General features: G+C 39.7%; 3 protein-coding genes across 4 annotated transcripts in view; 2 read left to right on the forward strand and 1 right to left on the reverse strand.

The window, feature by feature from the left end:
• The window catches only part of RCHY1 (ring finger and CHY zinc finger domain containing 1), a 40993-nt gene extending 38019 nt beyond the window's left edge, over positions 1 to 2974 (reverse strand). Inside the window, exon 1 of the mRNA XM_066385781.1 lies at positions 2844 to 2974. Within this exon, the coding sequence (XP_066241878.1) occupies positions 2844 to 2933 (90 nt within the window). The 5' untranslated portion in view covers positions 2934 to 2974. The remainder of the gene's footprint in view (positions 1 to 2843) is intronic.
• Positions 2975 to 3029: 55 nt separating this feature from the next.
• On the forward strand, positions 3030 to 21437 carry THAP6 (THAP domain containing 6). Of its 2 annotated transcripts, none has more exons than XM_066385782.1 (5): positions 3030 to 3159; positions 4074 to 4176; positions 5378 to 5585; positions 17099 to 17224; positions 19143 to 21437. In XM_066385782.1, the coding sequence occupies exons 2-5, from the start codon at positions 4097 to 4099 to the stop codon at positions 19395 to 19397; spliced, it is 669 nt and encodes a 222-aa protein (XP_066241879.1). In that variant the 5' UTR covers positions 3030 to 3159; positions 4074 to 4096; the 3' UTR covers positions 19398 to 21437. The 2 variants fall into 2 exon arrangements, with proteins under 2 accessions (XP_066241879.1, XP_066241880.1); XM_066385783.1 differs by lacking the exon at positions 3030 to 3159 and adding an exon at positions 3459 to 3652.
• The window catches only part of ODAPH (odontogenesis associated phosphoprotein), a 30839-nt gene continuing 25390 nt past the window's right edge, over positions 17184 to 22632 (forward strand). The window contains exon 1 of the mRNA XM_066385784.1: positions 17184 to 17224. The gene's annotated coding sequence lies outside the window, so the exon portion shown is untranslated. The remainder of the gene's footprint in view (positions 17225 to 22632) is intronic.

Here is a 22632-nt window from a genome sequence, read left to right on the forward strand (position 1 = left end):
CTGGCCGGTTGGCTCAGTGGTAGAGCGTCGGCCTGGCGTGCAGAAGTTCCGGGTTCGATTCCCGGCCAGGGCACACAGGAGAAGCGCCCATCTGCTTCTCCACCCCTCCCCCTCTCCTTCCTCTCTGTCTCTCTCTCTTTCCCTCCCGCAGCCGAGGCTCCACTGGAGCAAAGATGGCCCGGGCGCTGGGGATGGCTCCATGGCCTCTGCCCCAGGCGCTAGAATGGCTTTGGTCGCAACAGAGCAACCCCCCCCCCCGAAGGGGCAGAGCATCACCCCCTGGTGGGCAGAGCATCGCCCCTGGTGGGCATGCCGGGTGGATCCCAGTCAGGCGCATGCGGGAGTCTGTCTGACTGTCTCTCCCTGTTTCCAGCTTCAGAAAAATACAAAAAAAAAAAACTTGCCAAGGAATATTTAGTAATCTTCAGCTCAATTTATATTTGTGAACAAACTTTTTTTTTAATAAATCTAAATAAAAGTACAAGATCAAGACTGAATGATTTACATTTGGAGGCTGTGTTAAGAATAGCTACTACAAGTATAGAGCCAGATATGAAAAAAATAATAGGTGATGCAAAGTGCCTCAACACATCACATTAGTTTTTTTTGTTAATTTGTTGTACTAAATTACTTACATTTATTCATAAACAAATTACATAATAAAACTTTGTTTACTTGAACGAATCATTTTTGTATTTAACATTTTTTAATTTTAATATTTCGTTCGGACTGTGAAAAAAGTTTGCTGTCTAATCTGACCTGGGGACAAAAGCCGTTGGCCACGCCTGCCCTAGTGCCTTCACTCCTCACACTCACCTACCCAGAATCTCAACTGGTTCAATCCAATCCTCTATGTAACTTACAAAGGAACAACTGAACACTGCTACAAAAGAAGCACCCAACACTGACTGGTCTCACTTTAAAGTCACAATTTCTTGAAAAAGAAAAAAAAAATGGGTTCTTACTACCATGTTTCCCTAGTCAATTCCCTCCTTCTTCTAGGGTCTAGTCCTAGGACCTAGAGGTGATTATTACACATCCTCTCCTCTCTCAAAACCTCGACCACTTACTTCTTCTCCCTCCTTATAATCTACTGATGGATGACCTTGCCTTTTATTTCACTATGAAAACAGTAGAAATAATCAAGAGAATATCCTCCCATAAATTCTATCAACCTCCTTGCAAATGTACTTCTCGCTCTTCTTTTCTGTTACAGAATCTACAGTCCATGTTATTATGTAAGGCTAACCCCTCCATTTGTGCACTGGCGTCTGTGTTTTCTTCAGATACTCAGGGTCAGTGCGCCTCCAGTTTCCCCTCTCCCTCCTGTATTATAAAATGTTCTCACTTTAGTGGGTCATTTCCAAGAACATACAAACATGCTGCAATAACTCCCATCTTAAAGGGTGGGGGGGTCCCATGACCCAACATCTTCCATCAACCACAGACTCATATTTTTGTTCTTTTACAACACTCCCAACAGTTGTCTATAAAGACTGTTACCAGTTCCACTACTCTCATTTTCGCTTAAATCCACTCGGGTTTTGACCCAATACCTCCACAGAAACTTCTCAGGATTACCAGTTACTTCCTCCTTGATAAATTTAAAGGTCAATTTTTAGTTTTTATCTTACTCAAATAGCAGCATTTGATTTAGTTGATTAGTTTCTCCGAAAAACTCTTCACTTGGCCTCACATATTTAAGGAAGACAGAGCAAAAGGACAAAAAGCATTTGAAAGTCAGTATCTTAGTGCTGTGGAACACAGACACAATATCTGCATAGTTTCTTGTGGGTTGGAGGAGGGCCAAGATGTCAAAATCAGTTTCAGATCTCAAGCTTGAAAGAGTAACAGAACAACTCAGTGAAAATGGAATCATAAGGATAGCATTCAATTCACAACACTCATTGAATGACCAACTTTGAGAGCTTCATCTAGTGCAGCAATGTTCTCAAACCATGGCCAACAAAAAAGGCTTTGAGGTGTCCATACAGGTCTCATAGTTATGAAACAGTAACTTCTATTACCCGTACTTCACATATGGGGCACTTCACGGATAGTTTGCCCAAAACCATTGAGTTAAGGAGCACCGCTAAGATCTGGGTGTAGGGTTGTAGGGCTCCAAATCTCAAGCTTTCTAAGCAAAATCTTTAAACTGTTTCTTGCATGAAAAATCAGGAAACTTTAATTGGATTGGTGCCAATTTCAAAAATTCTAGACTGACTAGGAAATATATTGTTACAAAAGTAACAATAGATGCATACTAAGCACTGTCCTATCCATAATTTCCTACTAGTGGCAATTACATGACTGTCTTCGTATTTCACACATACATTTTTCCCTCGGCAGGTGTGGGCATACTCATTGACTCTAAACTGAAGCTAGCAAGCTGTATAACTTATCTCCTGCAGGGGCTGGCATCATATGCCAAGTCTATACTTGTTTTTCCTTCTTCCATTATTTCATCACACACCCGAGAGGGACCTGGGGAAGAGCCAGCACAGGCCCGGGACTGCCTCAGTCTACTTCTAATAGCAAATAAATAAATAAATCTAATAGCAAATAAATAAATAAATCCAATGAAAAAAAAGATCGACGTGCAAGCCCAGGCTCTTCCCAAGAAAGAAGGGCTGTGCTTACAAAGTACAAAACAGTAGGAAAGGTGGGGGCCCGTGGACGCCTGGCCAGGACCGTTCTCTGCAGCAGGAACCCAGTTCCAGGTGGAGAAGGTAGCCTGACAAACAGCTTAGCCTCAAACTTAAGCCCACACTAACCGCCTAGCCCACCCCTCCCCCAGCGCGGCCCGGCGGAAGCTTGGGAGGAAGAACCCGTGAAGTCGTCACCTTCAGGAGACAGCTTCTGTCATAATGCTCGCAGCCCGGCCGCCCTTGCTGTGAGCCTCGGGCGCCATCTTCCTGCACCAAGGCCGCCATCTCCTCTACCTCCCCTCACTCTCCAAGGACCCTTCTCCTAGGGTGAAAACTACGCCCAGGGTGGCAGCGCCGCCCTAGCACACCCCCTCCCGGCGGCAGCTGCCAGCGGAGCCGGTACGGCGGCCGAGCACGTGACGCGGGGCAGTCGGATTTCCGGTTGACGGGCGGAAGCGAAGAAAGACGCAATTTCTGTCGTCGACGTTAGTCGCTGTCTTCGCTGCTAACGGTAATAACTCTTAGGCTGACTCTTGTTTCCCGATCCCATAAGCTACCCGCCCGAGTCGGGCGTGGTTTGGGGCGGGGAGGACGGCAGCAACCTAGAGACACCGGCGGCCCCGGGGGAAGGGACCGTCTCCTGCCGCATCCGCACCTGTGACAGGGCGGCCCCTCCCTCGCTCCCCGCTGGGGCCGGCAGCCTCGAGGAAGGGGCGGAGCTCGGCCCGCCCCCCGGCTCAGGGCGGGCACCCCGGCGCTCAGCAGCCCGGGACTGCCTCTTCCTTCTGTCCTCTCCTTCCCCTTGACCTGCCCTTCGTTCCTTCAGACTGTGTATTAACATGTACTGGGTGCCAGTCACCAGCTAAGTCGTGGGGACAAAACGTGAGGAAAACCACGCCCCGCCATGCCGTCGGAGCACTCACAGACTGATGGAGCAGAAAGACATTAATTAGAGAATCTCTGAAATAAATGTGAGGTCACAGCTTTGAGAAGTGCTAGGAGAAGTGAGTGTTCTAGGAGAGCTAATGCTAAAGGGAAGCTGACTTACTCTGGGAGTCGAGAAAGGTTTCCCTGGACAGCAACACTTGAGCTGGAAGACCGGGAGGGCCTAGCCCGTGCGATGAGGGCGTGTGCCAAGGCCCTGTGGCAGGGGGGCCGCGGGAAGAAGCGAAAGGAGGGAAATGTACAAACCAGCCCACCGAATTGAAATCATATGCTTCAGAGAGCACAGCTAAATATGGCTTGCCTTGTGAAAGAGCCAAGCCCCTGGGAACCTTTGTGAGCAAAGCTGCAGGTGTTGGAAGAAAATATTTATTTGCCTTTGGCTTTTCTAACATGATTTCACTTTACCTAAAATGTTCTGGGAAAGGTAGTTTTCCCTTAATTTTGAAGTTATTAATTCTGACCATTTTAATTTTCTTTCAGTTCTGTTATGAGTTGCTAAAATCATGGTGAAATGTTGCTCGGCGATTGGATGCGCTTCTCGCTGTTTGCCAAATTCCAAGTTAAAAGGACTGACGTTTCACGTGTAAGATTTTACTGTAGTTAAGCCAAGTACTTTAAAAAGAAATAAGCAGTTTTACTTAAATTTTCAGTTTTGAATTTTAGTTCCCAAGTTTTTCTAAAATAACCCTTTTTAGTGAAATTTGAAGTGACAGTGATACCTTTTCACTTTTAGAATTTAGTTTAGAAGTTTAAGATACCTGCCACAAAGTATCAAGCTGGTTAACAAAAATGTCATCTAAGTCATGTTTGCTAGCATGGCTTTGCATTTTAACATACCTTCAGAGAAATTTGGTGGTGTTTGCATGTAGTTTACAATCTGAAAGATCTTTGTTCAAATATATTCTGTTCAAACATATTCTGTCCTTTCTGTTTAAAAGCAGTCAAGCTTAGGTTGTAGAGAGAATATACAAATTACAAGTTCAGACCAAGGGTTCTTTAGCTGTATTGCAGATAAATCAAGATGATTCTAATTTAGTATTTTAGCTATTCTTCTGAGAATATAGAGAAAAGGGAGCAGTAAGATTTAATAATTATTCATTTACTCAAGTTTTCTTTTGCTGCATTTGTGCCAAGCACTGTGCTGTGTGCTAGAGAACGAGCTGGTAATTACTTTGCTTGGTACGAGGAAATCAGAAATAAGTAGGTGTCTCCTACTTTATTCCAGAAAGGATTTGAACCAGCTTACATTAGAAAAGATACATGATTGTTGACCTTTAGATCTCAAAGTAGTTCAGATCTCCAGAACTCCAAACCATAGGTGTTGTCTTCATTCATTCACTGGGCATTTATAGACCTGTTGGGCATTACATGTTGTACTAAGCAATTTTCTGATGCTGACAGAAGAAAAAAAAGTACAAGGGACTCTGTTCATCTGGGCTGTGTTCTGGATATCACTTCAAATAGGAAAAGGCACAAGTGATACTCTTTATCATCTATGGATGAAGAAAAACCTTCAATGTTGATCTTACCATAAGTATTAAATATCCTTTGAAACTTCCTTATAATATGAGAAAAATTTAAATGAAGACCATATATCTACAGCATGATTGGTAGAAAAATTTGTTAAAAACTGAAATTTACAAAAGTATGAATCTTAACGATTTCTGTAATATTTGCCAAGAGTAATAACAAACTTGTTAAGGAATTAATTCAGTCACAGCCTTAAATCAAGTACAATGTAAATAGTGTTTAATTTTAAAATACTTTTTATATTTTTTTCCTAGATTCCCCACAGATGAAAATGTCAAAAAAAAATGGGTATTAGCAATGAAAAGACTTGATGTGAATGCTGCAGGCATTTGGGAACCTAAAAAAGGAGATGTGTTGTGTTCAAGGCACTTTAAGAAGACAGATTTTGACAGAAGTGCTCCAAATATTAAACTGAAACCTGGAGTTATACCTTCTATCTTTGATTCCCCATCTCAGTTACAGGTTTGTTTATGAGATACTGCTTACCACCATTACTCTTTATAGTGCTATTGAAGAAGCTTCACCATACTTGGTTTGAAATCCTTTGAGTTTTTAAACATGTAAACTGCTGCTTCAGCCTTCGTAATGTGTAGTAGGAGTATTTTACCAGTAGCCACTCAGAAATATTTGTACATGCTCAGGTTTGGTGAAGTGGACTGATCCTAGGAGTTAGCATAACTCAAGATTTGTATCTGAAAAATACAGGAACATACAAGGGTTGAAATAAAGTTCCAGGTTGGCAGTGCTCACACTTGCAAAAGTCAAGAGCAGAACCTCCAACAGGACCAAAGTAGACTTTTATAGCCACGTACATTCAAACCTGAACCCTAGGTAGGACTGAAAGGAAGAAAAACAAAAAGGGTAAGAATAGGAGAAGGTAAGAGAAGAGATCAGAAAAAGAAAAGAAAAGGATTAGGTAAGGAAACTCGAGTTGAAGTCTGTTTTTTCTCAGTGATATTAGTATGAATTGGCTGCCTGACCCTTACTTGGTACCTTTCTTGACTTCATATACCTGGAAGTCTATTTGCTTCCAAAAACTTTAAACTGATTGATTTCAGTGTGGAGAGTTCAGGAAGGGCCTGTGGGTTCCACAATGTTAATAAACCTCCATTGAAAAGTGTCTCCTTCCTGACAGCTGGAAATAAGTAGTCCAGAGTATAACTGCCCATGTGGCTCTTAGTCTCTTCCTGCAGCTGTTCTTATTGTGGTACCTGAGCTGTCAAGAAGAGGCTGCCTCACTTTCTTCCTTATTAATAAATGTGCAATATCTTGTGCATTTTGCTCTAAAAGGTTTTTTCCTATTTTAAGGCATCATCTATCTGTAATGTTAAGAGGACTTTAAGAATTGTGGGTCTAGCCTGACCTGTGGTGGCGCAGTGGGATAAAGTGTAGACCTGAAACACTGAGGTTGCCCGTTTGAAACCTTGGGCTTGCCTGGTCAAGGCACATATGGAAGTTGATGCTTCCTGTTCCTCCCCCCCTTCTCTCTCTCTCTCCCTCTCTCCTTCTCTCTCTCTCACTCCTCTCTCTCTAAAAATCAATAAATAAAATATTTTTTAAAATTGTGGGCCTAATAAGTCAAATAAACCATAAGCTACTAGCTTTCAGAAACTATTTCCTAATAAAGAAATTTTTCATTGTAGCTAATTAGATAATAAAGGAGAAAGAAAATAAAAATTAACAAAAATCATATAATCCAGGGATAATATTGTTAACATTCTGATGTGTACCTTTCCAGTCATTTGTTCGTGTGTGTTTGTATATAAATTCATCTGTATTTATACTGTCTTACAAAAATAGAATTATACTGTAGATATAGCCTCCTTTTTATTTGTTTCTTTTTTTCAAAAGAAGGTACTTATTCTGAACTAGGCACTATTCTAAGCACTTTACGTATGTTATTTGTTCATTTAGTCCTCACAACAATCATATGAGATAAATATTATTATTATTCTCATTTTAGTACTTGGAGTAACTGAGCCCCAGAGAGCTAGAATACCTTTCTCAAGTCACACAGCTATTAAATGGCAGAGGCTGGTTTTGAACCCACACATTTTGTCTCTAGAGTCCACTCTTAGCCGCTGTTTTCCATGATCTTAAATATAGATTGTGGCAAAAGTAAGTTTACACTTGTTCATGTGGAAAATGATACAAGCATTAATAAAAAAATAATACAAGAATAAACTGTTTTGCATACTCACAACTGTAAACCTACTTTTGCCGCATACTGTATTTTTTCACAACAATGGCTTTCAAATGTTAGGCTACAGAAGACTTATCCAGAAAGTGCGTTTAAGTGCAGAATCCTGTACTCTTCTGTCAGGGAATTTGATTCAGTAAGTTTGTATTAGAGGCTAGGAATCTGCACTTTATGACAAGCACCCCATATGATTGTTTTGCAGATCTGTGGATCACAGTTTTAATACTGTATAGAGCACCAATTTTTTAAACTTAACATATACATATATACAGAATTTTTGAACTTAACATATATACAGAAAAGTGCACACATCATAAATATAAATATATATATAGACCAGTGAATTTTCACAAGGTGAATACACTCATGTAACTCCCCTCAGACCAAAATATAGAAAATTACCAGTTCCCCAGAAGCCTCCCTCGTGCTCTTTCCACTGCAGCCACAAAGGTAACTGCAGTCACTGTCACTTAAGTGGAGTTATACACTATGTACTCTGGCTTCTTTAGCTCAGCATTTCGTTTGGTGATTCATCCATGTTGTAGCTAGCATGTGATAATAATCCATTTATTTTCTTTGCACTATAATATTCCATTGTATTAGACTATAATTTATCCATTCAACTACAGACATTTTCATGTTTTTGATGGGCTTATGTACACATTTCTGAAGAGTATATGTACACTTACGTTAGAAATGGAATTGCTGGGTCCTAGGGATTTGTATGTTCAGTTTATGTAGATAATGCAATAATTTTCCGAAGTGGTTTGCCAATTTATAGTCCCACCATTAGCATATAAAAATTCCTTTGGTTCTATGTCGTTGCTAGTACTTATTTCTCTCAGCTCTGTAGAACACTTTTAATGACCATATAACTGTTGATTTTATGTATGAACAAGAATTTATGTAATTAGTTCTCACTATTGTATGATATATAGGTTATCACCTTTCACTATTTTAAACAGCACTATAATGAACATTATTATAGCTGAATCTTTGTACATATCTATTTCCTTTTTTTTCTTAAGTGGCAGGAGGGGAGATAGACTCCCGCATGTGCCCCAACTGAGATCCACCCTGCATCTGGGGCCGATCAACCAAGCTGTCCTCAGCACCCTCAAAACAATTGAGCCACTGGCTGTGAGAGGGGAGGAGCGAAAGAAGGGGGGAGACAGGAGGAGAACCAGATGGTTACTTCTCCTGTGTGCCCTGCCAAAAATCAAACCTGGGATGTCTGCACGCCATGCCAACACTCTATCCACTAAGCCAACTGGCCAGGGCTATCTTTATTTCCTTAAACTAAATTCTTGGAAATAAAATTTGTGGATCAAAACTTGTACACATTTTTAGGACATTTTGCTTTTGATGCAGATCTTCCAAAGGACTACCACAAAGCTTATAATATCAATCTTTTTCCCTACTAGCAATGCATAAAAATGTCCATCCTCAGTATTAGTTGTATTTTTAACCTTTGCTAAAATTCATAGGCAAAAATATCATCTTATGTTTTAATTTGTCTTTGACTATTAGTGAGTTTTTACATTTTTATGTGTTTATTAGCCATTTGTAATTTTTTGTGAGTTACTTCTTCAGGTCCTCTTCTAGTTTCATCTTTTTCTGAGCTACGTTGTAACATCACTGTATACTGAGAATATGAATCATTTCACTGCCATCTCTGTTGCAGTTACCGTTTGTTGTCTTTAATTAATGGGTTTGTTTGGTTTTGTTTTTAGAAATTCAGACTTTTTTTGCTAAGTAGTCAATTCTATGTTTTCTCTTGTGATGTATAACTTTAGCCTTTTCCACCCTAAGATTATATAAACATTCTGTATATTTTTTTATAGTTCCTCCTGGCTTTCATCTTTACATAAAATTTTAGTACACAGAATTTTATCATGTTTTACTATGTATAAAGGATATAACTATTTTCTTAATTAGTTCATTTTGGCATGACTTCTAGCCTTTCTCCACTTATTTAGAATGCCATTTTTTTATTCTAAAGGCTTTTATCTACTTGAACTATTTCTAGATGTTTCTGTCTAGGAGAGTAGCAAACTATGTTTACTATTATTTCTTTGTAAAATATTTTTTATTGATTTTAATTTATTGTGTTTACATAGATTCTAGTGTTGCCCCGAATGCACCCCCCTCCCCTATATTCCCTTCAACATCTCCCTTGCCCCCCTCCCCATAACACCCTCCCCCCTTCCCTTCAGGTTTATCCCATCATATCATTCCCTTTCCCTCTGTTCTCATTTCCTCTGGTCCCTTTGACCTCTCCTCTGTCTCAATTCCATTCCTCAGTTCACATTGTTCCTTGGATTCCTCAAATGAGTGAGGTCATATGATATTTTTCTTTCTCTTCCTGGCTTACTTCACTTAACATAATAGTTTCCATGTCCATCCATGTTGTCGCAAAAGGTAAGATTTCCTTTTTTTTCATGGCCCCATAGTATTCCATTGTATGTATGTACCAAAGCTTTTTAATCCACTCATCCACTGACGGACACTTGGGCTGTTTCTAGATCTTTGCTATTGTGAACAATGCTGCCATAAACATGGGGGTGCATTTCTTTTTTTGAAACAGTGCTATGATGTTCTTGGGGTATATTTCTAAAAGTGGGATAGCTAGGTCAAAAGGCAGTTCGATTTTTAATTTTTTGAAGAATCTCCATACTGTTTTCCACAGTGGCTGCACCAGTCTGCATTCCCACCAGCAGTGCAGGAGGGTTCCCTTTTCTCTACATCCTCACCAGCACTTATTCTGTGTTGTTTTGTTGATGAGCACCATTCTGACTGGTATTAAGTGGTATCTCATTGTGGTTTTAATTTGCATTTCTCTAATGATTAGTGATGTTGAGCATTTTTTCATATGCCTATTGGCCATCAATAATGTCCTCTTTGGAGAAGTACTTATTCATTTCTTTTGCTCATTTTTGATTGGATTGTTTATCTTCCTGGTGTTGAGTTTTCAAGTTCTTTATAATTTTGGTTATTAACCCCGTATCAGATGTATTGTCGAATATGTTCTCCCATTGTGTAGTTTGTCTTTTTATTCTATTCTTATTGTCTTTAGCTGTGCAAAAGCTTTTTAGTTTGATATAGTCCCATTTGTTTATCCTGTCTTTTATTTCCCTTGCCCATGGAGATAAATCAGCAAATATATTGCTGCAAGAGATGTCAGAGAGCTTACTGCCTGTGTTTTCTTCTAAGATGCTTATGGTTTCACAGCTTACATTAAAGTCTTTTATCCATTTTGAGTTTATTTTTGTGAATAGTGTAAGTTGGTGGTCTAATTTCATTTTTTTGCAGGTAGCTGTCCAACTTTCCCAACATCATTTGTTGAAGAGATTGTCTTTACTCCAGGGGCCGGGAACCTATAGCTTGTGAGCCAGATGTGGCTCTTTTGATGGCTGCATCTGGCTCACAGACAAATCTTTAATAAAAAAATAATGTTAAAAATATAAAACATTCTCATGTATTACAATTCATTCATTTCCTACCACTCATGTTCATGGTTACGGGTGGCTGGAGCCAATCACAGCTGTCCTCCGGGACAACACCAAATTTTTATTAGATAATGCATAACATAAACAGGTCGTTGTATGGCTCTCACAGAATTACATTTTAAAATATGTGGTGTTCATGGCTCTCTCAGCCAAAAAGGTTCTCGACTCCTGCTTTACTCCATTGTATGCTCTTACCTCCTTTGTCAAATATCAGTTGTCTATAAAGGTGTGGATTTATTTCTGGGTTCTCTGTTCTGTTCCATTGATCTATATATGCCTGTTCTTATGCCAGTACCAGGCTATTTTGAGTACAATGGCCTTATAGTATAACTTGATATCAGAAAGTGTGATACCTCCCACTTTATTCTTCCTTTTCAAGATTGCTGAGGCTATTCGTGTTCTTTTTTGGTTCCATATAAATTTCTGGAATATGTATTCTATATCTTTGAAGGGTGTCATTAGTATTTTAATTGGTATTGCGTTGAATTTATAAATTGCTTTGGGTAATATAGATATTTTAATGATGTTTATTCTTCCTAACCATGAGCACAGTATATGCTTCCACTTGTTTGTATCTTCCTTGATTTCTTTTATCAATGTTTTATAATTCTCTGAGTACAAGTCTTTAATCTTCTTGGTTAAATTTACTCCTAGGTACTTTATTTTTTTGGTTGCAATAGTAAGGGGATTGTTTCCTTAATTTCTCTTTCTGACAGTTTATTGTTGGTGTATAAAAATGCCTCTGATTTCTGAGTATTAATTTTATATCCTCTACCTTGCTGAATTCATTTATCAGGTCCAGTAGTTTTTTGACTGAGACTTTAGGGTTTTCTATATACAATATCATATCATCTGCAAATAATGATAGTTTTACTTCTTCTTTTCCAATTTGGATGCCTTTTATTTCTTCTTCTTGTCTGATTGCTGTGGCTATGACTCTATGTTGAATAAGAGTAGTGAAAGGGGGCACCCCTGCCTTGTTCCTGATCTTAAAGGGATTGCTTTTAATTTTTTCCCATTGAGTATGATGTTGGCTGTGGGTTTGTCATAGATGGCCTTTATCATGTTGAGGTATGTTCCCTGTATTCCCACTTTGTTTAGAGTTTTGATCATGAATGAATGCTGGATTTTATCAAATGCTTTTTCTGCATCTATTGAAATTATCATGTGGTTTTTCTCCTTCCTTTTGTTTATGTGATGAATCACATTGATTATTTGCTAATATTGTACCAGCCTTCCCTCCCAGAATAAATCTTACTTGATCATGGTGTATGATTTTTTTCATATATTGCTGGATCCAGTTGGCTAATATTTTGTTGAGAATTTTAGCATCTAGATTCATCAGGGATATTGGCCTATAATTTTCTTTTTTTGTATTGTCTTTGCCTGGTTTTGGAATCAGAATTATGCTCACCTCATAAAAACAGCTTGGAAGTCTTTCCTCCTATTGAATTTTTTGAAATAGCTTGAGAAGGATAGGTGTTAGTTCTTCTTTGAATATTTGGTAGAATTCACTTGTGAAGCCATCGGGCCCTGGGCTTTGTTTGTTGGAAGTTTTTGATATCTGTTTCGATCTCATTTGCTGTAATTGGTCTGTTTAGGTTTTCTCATTCTTCTAGATTGATTTTTAAAAGATTATATATTTCAAGGAATTTGTTCATTTTATCTAGGTTGTCTAATTTTTTGGCATACAGTTCTTCATAGTATTTTTTTAAAATCTTTTGTATTTCTGTTGTGTCAGTTGTTATTTCTCCGCTCTCATTTCTAATTTTATTTGAGTCCTCTCTCTTTTTTTCTTGGTGAGTGTGGTTAAAGGTTCATCAATCTTGTTTACCTTTTCAAAGAACCAGCTCCTGATTTCATTGATCCTCTGTATTGTTTTTTTAACCTCTATGTCATTTATTTCCACTCTGATCTTTATTATTTCCTTTCTTCTACAACCTCTGGGCTTTACTTGCTGTTCCTTTTCTAGTTCTTTAAGATGCAGGGTCAAGTTGTTTATTTGAGCTTTTTCTAGCTTCTTAAGGTATGCCTGTAATGCTATGAATTTCCCTCTCAGTACTGTTTTTGCTGTGTCACATAAATTTTGAGTTGTTGTATGCCCATTATCATTCGTTTCTAGGAATTTTTTTATTCCTTCTTTGATCTCATTGTTAACCCATTTTTTATTTAATAACATGCTATTTAATTTCCAAGTGTTTGAATATTTTTCAGTTGTTCTGTTGTGGTTGATTTCTAGTTTCATGCCATTGTGATCAGAGAAAATGCTTGATATGATTTCAATCTTCTTAAATTTGTTGAGACCGCTTTTGTGCCCTAACATGTGGTCTGTCTTAGAGAATGTACCATGAGCACTTGAAAAGAATGTATATTCTGCTGCTTTAGGGTAAAGGGTTCTGAAGATATCTATTAAATCTGATTGATCTAGTGTGTCCTTTAAGTCTTCTTTCTTTGTTAATTTTCTTTCTTGAGGATCTATCTAGTGATGTTAGTGGGTTATTGAAATCCCCTACTATTATAGTATTGCTGTTGATCTCGCCTTTTATATCCATCAAAGTCTGCTTTATATATACATATTTAGGTGCTCCTATATTAGGTGCTTGGATATTTATGATGGTTATATCTTTCTGTTGGATTGCTCCCTTTATCATTATGTAGTGATCTTCTTTATCTCTTACTATAGCCTTTGTTTTAAAGTCCATTTTGTTTGATATAAATATTGCTACCCCAGCTTTTTTTTCATTTCCATTTACGTGAAATATTTTTCTCCATCCTTTTACCTTTAGTCTATGTGCATCTTTTGTTTTAAGGTGTGTCTCTTGTAGACATCATATGTACAAGTCCTGTTTTCTTTTTTTTTTTTTTCCTTTTTTTGTATTTTTCTGAAGCTGGAAATGGGGAGGCAGTCAGACAGACTCCCGCATGCGCCCGACCAGGATCCACCTGGCACGCCCAGCAGGGGTGATGCTCTACCCATCCAGGGCGTCACTCTGTTGTGACCAGAGCCACTCTAGCGCCTGAGGCAGAGGCCATGGAGCCATCCTCAGCACCTGAGCCATCTTTGCTCCAGTAGAGCCTTGGCTGTGGGAGGGGAAGAGAGAGAGAGAGGAAAGAGAGAGGGGGAGGGGTGGAGAAGCAGATGGGTGCTTCTCCTGTGTGCTCTGGCCAGGAATCCCGCATGCCAGGCTGACGTTCTACCACTGAGCCAACCGGCCAGGGCCCAGGTCCTGTTTTCTTATCCATGCAGCTACCCTATGTCTTTTGATTGGATCATTTAATCCATTTACATTTAAGGTTATTATTGATATGTAGTTGTTTATTGCCATTTTATTCTTTTTTTTTTAATTTTTATTTTATTTATTCATTTTAGAGAGGAGAGAGAGAGACAGAGAGAGAGAGAGAGAGAGAGAGGAGAGAGAGACAGGGGGGAGGAGCTGGAAGCATCAACTCCCATATGTTCCCTGGCCAGGCAAGCCCAGGGTTTCGAACCGGCGACCTCAGCATTTCCAGGTCGATGTTTTATCCACTGTGCCACCACAGGCCAGGTGCCATTTTATTCTTTAAAGCTGTATTCCTCTTTTGCTGTATTCTTTATCCCCTTTGATCTGTTTACAACAGGCCCCTTAACATTTCTTGTAGCATTGGTTTGGTTGTAATGAATTCCTTGAGGGTTTTTTTATTTGTTTTTTATTTTTTTTGTCTGGGAAGCTTTTTATTTCTCCTTAAATTTTAAACAATAGCCTTGCTGGATAAAGTAGTCTTGGTTGTAGGCTCTTGTTCTGCATTACTTTGAATATTTCTTGCCATTCCTGTCTGGCCTCAAGTGTTTCTGTTGAGAAGTCGGATGTCATCCTTATGGGGGCTCCATTGTAGGTGATAGCCTTTTATTCTAGCAGCTTTTATCACTTAGCTTTGGTATTTTAATTATGATGTGTATTGGTATAGATTTCTTTGGGTTTCTCTTTAATGGAATTCTCTGTGCTTTTTGAACTTGTGTGCCTTTTTCCTGCATCAATTTAGGGAAGTTTTCAGCTATGATTTGATTGAACAAAGTCTCTATCCCTTGTTCTTTCTCTTCTTCTTCAGGAACCCCTGTGATGCAGGTGTTATTTCTCTTCATGTTTTCACAGAGCTCTCTTAGAGTTTCCTCAGACTTTTTGAGTCTCTCTTCTTTTTTCTGCTCTGCTTCCATGCCTTAGTTTATCTTGTCTTCTAACTCGCTGATTTGATCCTCAGCTTCATCCATCCTGCTTTTAATTCCTTCCATTGTGGTCTTCATTTCTGATATTGTTTTTGTCATTTCTGACTGACAATCATTATTTTAAACTCTGCATCCAGTAATTTGGTTATATCTGATGCATTCAAGTCCTTTTCTGGGGATTTCTCTTGATTCAATTGGGTTGCATTTCTCTGCCTTCCCATTTTGTCTGTGTATAGAAAGGGTGTGACCACTGGAGTCCAGTGAGTGTGGCCTCTGTGTTCCCTAGGTGTGGTCTGTCTGCAGGCCCGCCACACCCTTTGCCACTTCCTGGGACAATCCGGTATGAGCGTTGCCAGGCCAGCCAGCTGAGGCTATTGCTGCGGATTTCACCTCTCCTCCTGGGGAGGGGCTGTGTTCACGTGCCTGGGTTTACAAGCCTAAGCCTTCAACCTGCCCCCATGGGTGGGGCTGTGTGCTGCTCCCAGGGCCACAAGCCTCAGACCTTGGGCAGGGGTGAGCACCTTTGCTCAGCCGTGGGGTCTCTGCCTATTCCCGGGCTTTCACCCTGCCCCCACGGGCGGAGCTGTGCTTGTGAGGTCGCAAGCCCAGGCTTTACCAGCCAGGCGGGACTGCATGCCTGCACTCAGCAGCTGGTCTCTGCAGTTCCTAGGCTTTCGCCTTTCCCCTGTGGGATGGATTGCAGGCAGGCCCACAGTCAGCCGAACTACTTTTGTGAGCCCCTTCCACCCCCGCCGGGAAAGACTGAGCTCATGCTGGGCCTCAGTCGTGGCTGGCCTGGCTTCCACCCCAGCTGACAGGACCGCTTCTGCGTTCTGCCACTGCCTGCTTTCTAGCGAGTCCTCAGTAGTGTGGGTGGCAGCGCTGTAGCTCAGACCCTAGCACTCAATACTGTATTTCTTAAGGCTTTCTTCTTCTAAGCGACTCTGCTCTGAATGCCGCAGAAGAGCTTGTTTGGCTGGTGTCCTGCTTCCCTTTGCTGGTATTGCTGGTTCCATGGGAAATATTCACTTCAGATTAGGGGAGTGACTCAGCCCAGGGGTTAGGGTGGCTGTCCCTCAAAGTGTTTCTGCCTGTGCCTCCTAGATTACACTCTCTTCCTGCTGCTCCGGTCCTCTCCTCTCTGTCCCCCAGAGCCCCAGGTGAGTGGTTGTGAAAGAGGTTTTCTGCATGGTCCCTTTAAGAAGAATCTTGGGTCTGAGAAATCTGTTTCTTTCTCACAAACAGTATTCTGACTTGTTTCACAGCTAAATACTGTCCATACGCTTCTTCAAGGCTCTGGGGCTGCAGGCTGGGGCTTTGTTCCTGGGGCCCAGGACCCTCCCCTCTCCGCTAAACTCACTTCCTGCCATGCGAGTCTCTCTGGGCTGCTGTTTGCTCCCAGGAGCTGGGCAGCCCTCTCCGCGTTTCTGTTTTTCCAATCAGTCTATGTATGGCTTCTTCACTGTTCCTTGGTTAAAGAGTCCCCTTAGTTTATTCCAAAGTTGGTTTTTCCAGATGATGATTCTTAAAATTAAGTTGTAATCCACTTTGGTTCTGGGAGGTGGAAGTTGTTACGTCCGCCTACTCCATCACCATCTTGCCACCCCTGTAAAATATTTTTAATACTTGTACGGCATATCTTCCCTCATTATCACTTTCCTTTTCTTAGGAAAATTTGTGTTTCTAGATGAACTTTAGAGTAATTTAAGGGCAGTTACTTTAAAATAATTTCAGTAGAATTTAAAATTTAATGACTTTTTTGTTTGTTTTTTAAGATTTTATTTACTCATAAAGGGAGAGAGAGAAAGAAAGAAGGGGGGAGGAGTAGGAAGCATCAATTCCCATATGTGCCTTGACAAGGCAAGCCCAGGTTTTGAACTGGCGGCCTCAGCATCCCAGGTCAATGCTTTATCCACTGCACCACCACAGGTCAGGCTAAAATTTACTGACTTTTAAAAGCAGTTTTCATGAAAAGAAATATGTTAATTTTACTATGCAAAGTAAGAAAGGAATAAAAATTTTAGAAAGAATATCTGTAATAATTATTATTAACTATTCTTAACAGGGGAAAAAAGAAAAGCTTCATTGTGGGAAAAACTTCACTCTCAACACACTTCCAGTCACAAACTACAATCACCAGCTTGTTGGTGCTTCCTCATATATTGAAGAATTTCAATCCCAGTTCATTTTTGTAAGTAAAATTTCTTACTGAGCTAATGTTGATATTTTCTAGATGAATTTGTCCTCTGCATTAGTATTATACCTTTCAAAATCTTATAAAAAAAACCAAAAAACTAGGGGTTTAGGTGTTTGAGATTTAAGTGAAATAAGCCAGGCAGAGAAAGACAAATACCAGATGATCTCACATATATGTGGGATCTAATAAACACAGTGCTTCTTTGAATGTTTGATAAATTTTGTGTGCCACACATTGGGGATTTTACTTTGCTACATGCTGGATAGTTTTGTATCCTATATTCTTGAGCTTTGTTCTAGGGTACATTTATTTAAGCTACCTGGAAACAGTTTGATCTTTTCAGGTTTTGCTTTAGTAAGCAGGTCCTGAACAATGCTCAGTCTAGGGTTGCTTGTTCTCACTACTGAGACAAGACCCTTTTGTATGCTCTACTCTATGAACCCTGAAGCTTTCTAATTTGGCTGGGGGAGGTAATGGCTATGCCCTGTTGGCACAGGGCACTCCTAATCAGTTTTTTTTAATGGTTCATTCTTCAACCTTGAGCAGTTTCCGACACACACAGACTGATCTTCCTCAGAATATTCCTGTAGGAGGAGCCTCTGAGGATCTTCAGAGTTCTCTCTGTGCAGATCTCTCCTCTCTATTTTCTGTCCTGTGAACTGTAGCCACCTTAGTCTTCCTAGATGATTTGTACTACTTCTCGTCTCAGTCTACCGAGCTCTGTCAGTGTTTCCTTTCCCTGCACTGAGACCTAGAAGCTCTCTCAAGGCAGTAAGCCATGGTGATAATCTCTTTGTTTCCCATTTCTCCACAGTCTTTGTCTTCTTTGCCTGATGTCTGTTATCTCAAAAAAAATTTTTATATCTTTAGCCATATGTTGGTTTTTTGAAAGTCAATCCAGTCTCTGTTATTTCATTTTGGCTGGAAGCAAAATGCCTCTTTACTGATTTTAATATAATATATTAAATAACATCTTTTCAAAATTATTTTATAGTATCTTTATAAATGTCAATGTTATTTTTCCTATTTTTAAATGAGAAAATGTTAGCATAATCATGATATTCAGAGAACTTAAATTATCTCTCTAAAAATCCAAGGCCAGACCAGTGGTAGTGCAGTGAAGAGGGCCTTGACCTAGAATGCTGAGGTCCCTAGATCAAAGCCCTGAGGTCACTGGCCAGTTTGAGTGTGGGCTTACCAGCGTAAGTGCAGTCAGTGGCTTGAACCCAAAGGTCACTGGCTTAAAGCCCAAGACTGCTAGCTTGAGCAAGGGATCACTCTCAGCTTGAGCCCCCCAGTCAAGGCATGTATTAGGAGCAATTAGTGAATATCTAAAGTGAAGCAACTATGAGTTGATGCTTCTTACTCTTCCTCCTCTCTCTTTTTCTCTTTCTCTCTCTCTCAAAAAAAAAGTCAATTAAAAAAATCCAAAGCCAGAGTTTTCTCTAAACCCATAACACCCAACCTAAGGACCTGCTTTAGTCAGTGCTTCTTTCCTGTCTTCACTTATAAAGTCAAATATTCAGTTACAAGTTTAACAGTGTTAAGTTTCTTTGATAGGTAAAACTTCAGCTTAACAGCTCCACCCGTAGAGGACGAGAGCTGTTCTGTATATCTTCGTGAGAATCATGGGGTTCATAAGCAGCTAGCAACCTCCTAATGGAAAGTGCATCCATCCACAGCACTCTGCACCCTCCTCTGTGCCCAGCCTTAGACAAAAGAAAGAGGCCTTAGGCACCTGAAATACTGCTCCCACCCCGGTCCTCCTCTTATGTTCTTTAAACCTCTTCCTTTCACCAACTTAAAGATCTCCTCTAAGCACAGTAAATAGAGAAGCAACTGAGGCCTAGTTATAAGCTTTTAGCTAACTACTTGTCTGTCTGTTTTACTAACTTGGTGTTTATGTTTTTAGGAACATAGCTACAGTTTAATGGACAGTCCAAAGAAACTTAAGCATAAACTAGATCATGTGATCAGCGAGCTAGAGGATACCAAGAAAAATCTGCAGAATGTTTTAGACCGAGAAAAACATTTCCAAAAATCATTAAGGAAGACAATCAGGGAATTAAAGGATGAACGTCTCATCAGCCAAGAAACAGCAAACAGACTGGAAGCTTTTTGTTGGGAGTATTGTCAGGAGAGCATAGAACAAGACTATATTTCATGAAATAATTTCCTGTTATGTTCTACCTAAAATTGACATTGGTACAGCATTTTCGAAAATAATTTTTACTTACCATCATTAAATAATATGCATCATTTATAGTGCTTTGGGTTCTCTGCAGCATTAGTATAATATTATAGTTGTTATCAAAAGACTTATTTTAGAAGACATGCAGAAATTTGTGCTAGTTATCGTTGTTTTGTGTGACTTGTGACAATTATGCTTTTATAAACCTAAACTAGTGCTAGGTCACTATTGTAAGATGATAAAAGAGCAAAAAACTTCTCAGGACTAAGGAAATGACATCATGTGAAGCTGTAGTAATAGGAACTGAATACTTCAGCATCAGATTTTTTATTTCAAAGGGGTACTTTTATTATTATTTACTTCGGTACACTTTATGGTAAATACGTTGAGTTGTCTACAAATATATCTTACTGTAAACCAAAATTCATTTATAACACTTGTCAATCTTGGATCCAGTCCAGGTGCTTTTGTTTTCAGTAATACCAAAAGATCTTTTTACAAGATGCCCCGTAGTACGAACCCTGAGAACAGCATGTGGTGCAGACCTTTTGGCTTTTACAGTTGTCCAGAGGCAGGTTCAGAAGCCCCCTGGCGAGGTCTCAGTTTCTTATACAGTACAGTATTCTTCCTCACTAGGAGCACTTTGATGTAAACCTGAATCACTTTTAAAAATTTTAGAAAAGGTCATAAATCTGATTTGTTTAGCTAGTTACTCTGCTAGTTCTTCTAAACATATTGTTTTATGACTGTTATTTCATCAAAATATATAGTATCTCTTCAAAACCTGAATGTCAGTACCAGATGAATCTTTTTAATGCCGCTTTGTATTTTACAGAAAGTACTATATAGTATTGCTGACATTTTAAAAAATACAAAATATAGAAGAAATTATTTAAAAATAATGATGTGGATCTTCCAGTTGAAATAGGAATTGGAGAAAAGGTTATTATGTTTTCCTTTAATTAGAAGAATAAATTATTATTGAAAAGCTTTTATTTAGAGAAATAGGTAAGAAACACAGCAGCTTTAGAATAGTTTCTTACTGAATATACAGAGGATAACTCTTAACTAGTTTCTGATAAATCCAAGTTTCAGAATTTTGGTTTTCTCCCAATTTCTTAGTAAAAGCAACTGAAATTAAGAGTCATAAATAAATTTACTATCCCAAAGTCAAATTCTACGTTGAGGCATATGTACATATATGAATTTCATTCACACGTCAATGCTAGTAGTTAGAATTTGAGTATCAATTATTTCAGCGTGTTCACTGGAAATGAACTGCATTTTGTGCTAAAATCATTATAAGCCCTGGCTGGTTGGCTCAGTGGTACAGCATTGGCCCAGCATATAGAAGTCCTTGGTTCAATTCCCAGCCAGGGCACACAGGAAAAATGACCATCTGCTTCTCTACCCCTCCCCTCCTCCTTCTCTCTCTCTGTCTCTCATTCTTTCTTCCTCTACCATAGCCATGGCTCAATGAGCAAGTTGGCCCAGGCACTGAGGATGGCTCCATGGCCTTGCTTCAGGTGCTAAAATAGCTCAGTTGCCAAGCAACTGAGCAGCAGCCCCAGATGGTCAGAGCATCACCCAGTACAGGGCGCATGCAGGAGTGTGTCTTTCTGCCTTCTGCCTCTCACTTAATAAAATAAATAAATATATAAATAAAATATTTGTTATAATTTTATTGTATTATATTAATATCAGTAGGATATGGTCACTTGAATTTTTTATATTTAAGAATTTTCTGCTTTAATGCATGTTACATTTTTATGTAGAATTCCAAACCTTCCCTCTAAATGGGATTTGAGAGATCAGCATTATGCTAAGAAATCAGGTTGTATTGATATATTTTTACTACCTTAAAAAAAAACCTCATTAGTTACCCATTATTTATTTTAGTTATTTAATTTTGAATTCTAAATTGGAAGTTTGGATGTAACTTTATGTTTTATGGTGATTCTGTAATAGAAATGGAGATTTTTTTTTCCCTCACCTATTTTTGAGTATAAAAGTTAAAGTCAGCCCTGGCCAGTTGGCTCAGCGGTAGAGCGTCGGCCTGGCGTGCGGGGGACCCGGGTTCGATTCCCGGCCAGGGCACATAGGAGAGGCACCCATTTGCTTCTCCACCCCCCCTCCTTCCTCTCTGTCTCTCTCTTCCCCTCCCGCAGCCGAGGCTCCATTGGAGCAAAAATGGCCCGGGCGCTGCCCCAGGTGCTAGAGTGGCTCTGGTTGCGGCAGAGCCACGTCCCGGAGGGGCAGAGCATCGCCCCCTGGTGGGCAGAGCGTCGCCCCTGGTGGGCGTGCCGGGTGAATCCCAGTCAGGCGCATGCGGGTGTCTGTCTGACTGTCTCTCCCCGTTTCCAGCTTCAGAAAAATACAACAAAAAAAAAAAAGAAAAAAAAAAAAAAGTTAAAGTCAGTGGACAAGGAAGAAAAGTAAAAAAATAGATCCAAAACAGTGTGTCCAAATTCTGAATCTCTATAGGCTGCTTAGAATAAATCACACCCAAGAGACCTTTGCAAAAGTCAAGTCCCAGTTTCTGCCACTATGACAGTTACCAGTCATTTTTCCTACTTGTATTCACAGTAAATTCAGTCCTTACATTCTGTTCCATTACTCTGGTCTTAGCATCAATGAGTAAGAGGTAACTGGGAGGGAAACACTGGTATCAACAATGACCTGGAGCTACCCTTTTGCTCTTTATTTTTATGGAGAAATGATTTTCAATGGAAATAGGACATAAAGTCCTCCCCACCGACGGCCCAAACAAATGCTTGAGCACAGTATATACCTCAGTGCACTGTTCCCAGAGAAGAGAACAGTTCTGAGGCTGGGAAGAACTGTCCTGTGCAGAGCAAAACTGTCACCCCCACCCGGAGGATCCTCAAGCGTCAAGGCCGACCAAAGGGTTTCACTTTGCTTTACAGCTTGGTGTGGCCTCTGGATTCTGGAACAAACCAGTACAGCATTTCAGAATCAGCACCAAGTCAGAAATGAAGGACTTGACGTGGCATTTTTCTCCATATCAAGTTTGAATCTTTAGACTTTGGTTGCTAAAGATACACGATTATAGCATAGTCTTTGAGAAAAGATTAAATGTATTAAAATATGGATACTTGGTTTTAACAAAAAGCTAAAATTGTTACAGAAATAATTGGGGATGAAGAATACATTATATATTTGAAAAATAAAATATTTTCTTTAGTAATGT

This window comes from Saccopteryx leptura, chromosome 5 (assembly GCF_036850995.1).
Source record: "Saccopteryx leptura isolate mSacLep1 chromosome 5, mSacLep1_pri_phased_curated, whole genome shotgun sequence".
NCBI classification, from domain to species: Eukaryota; Metazoa; Chordata; class Mammalia; order Chiroptera; family Emballonuridae; genus Saccopteryx; species Saccopteryx leptura.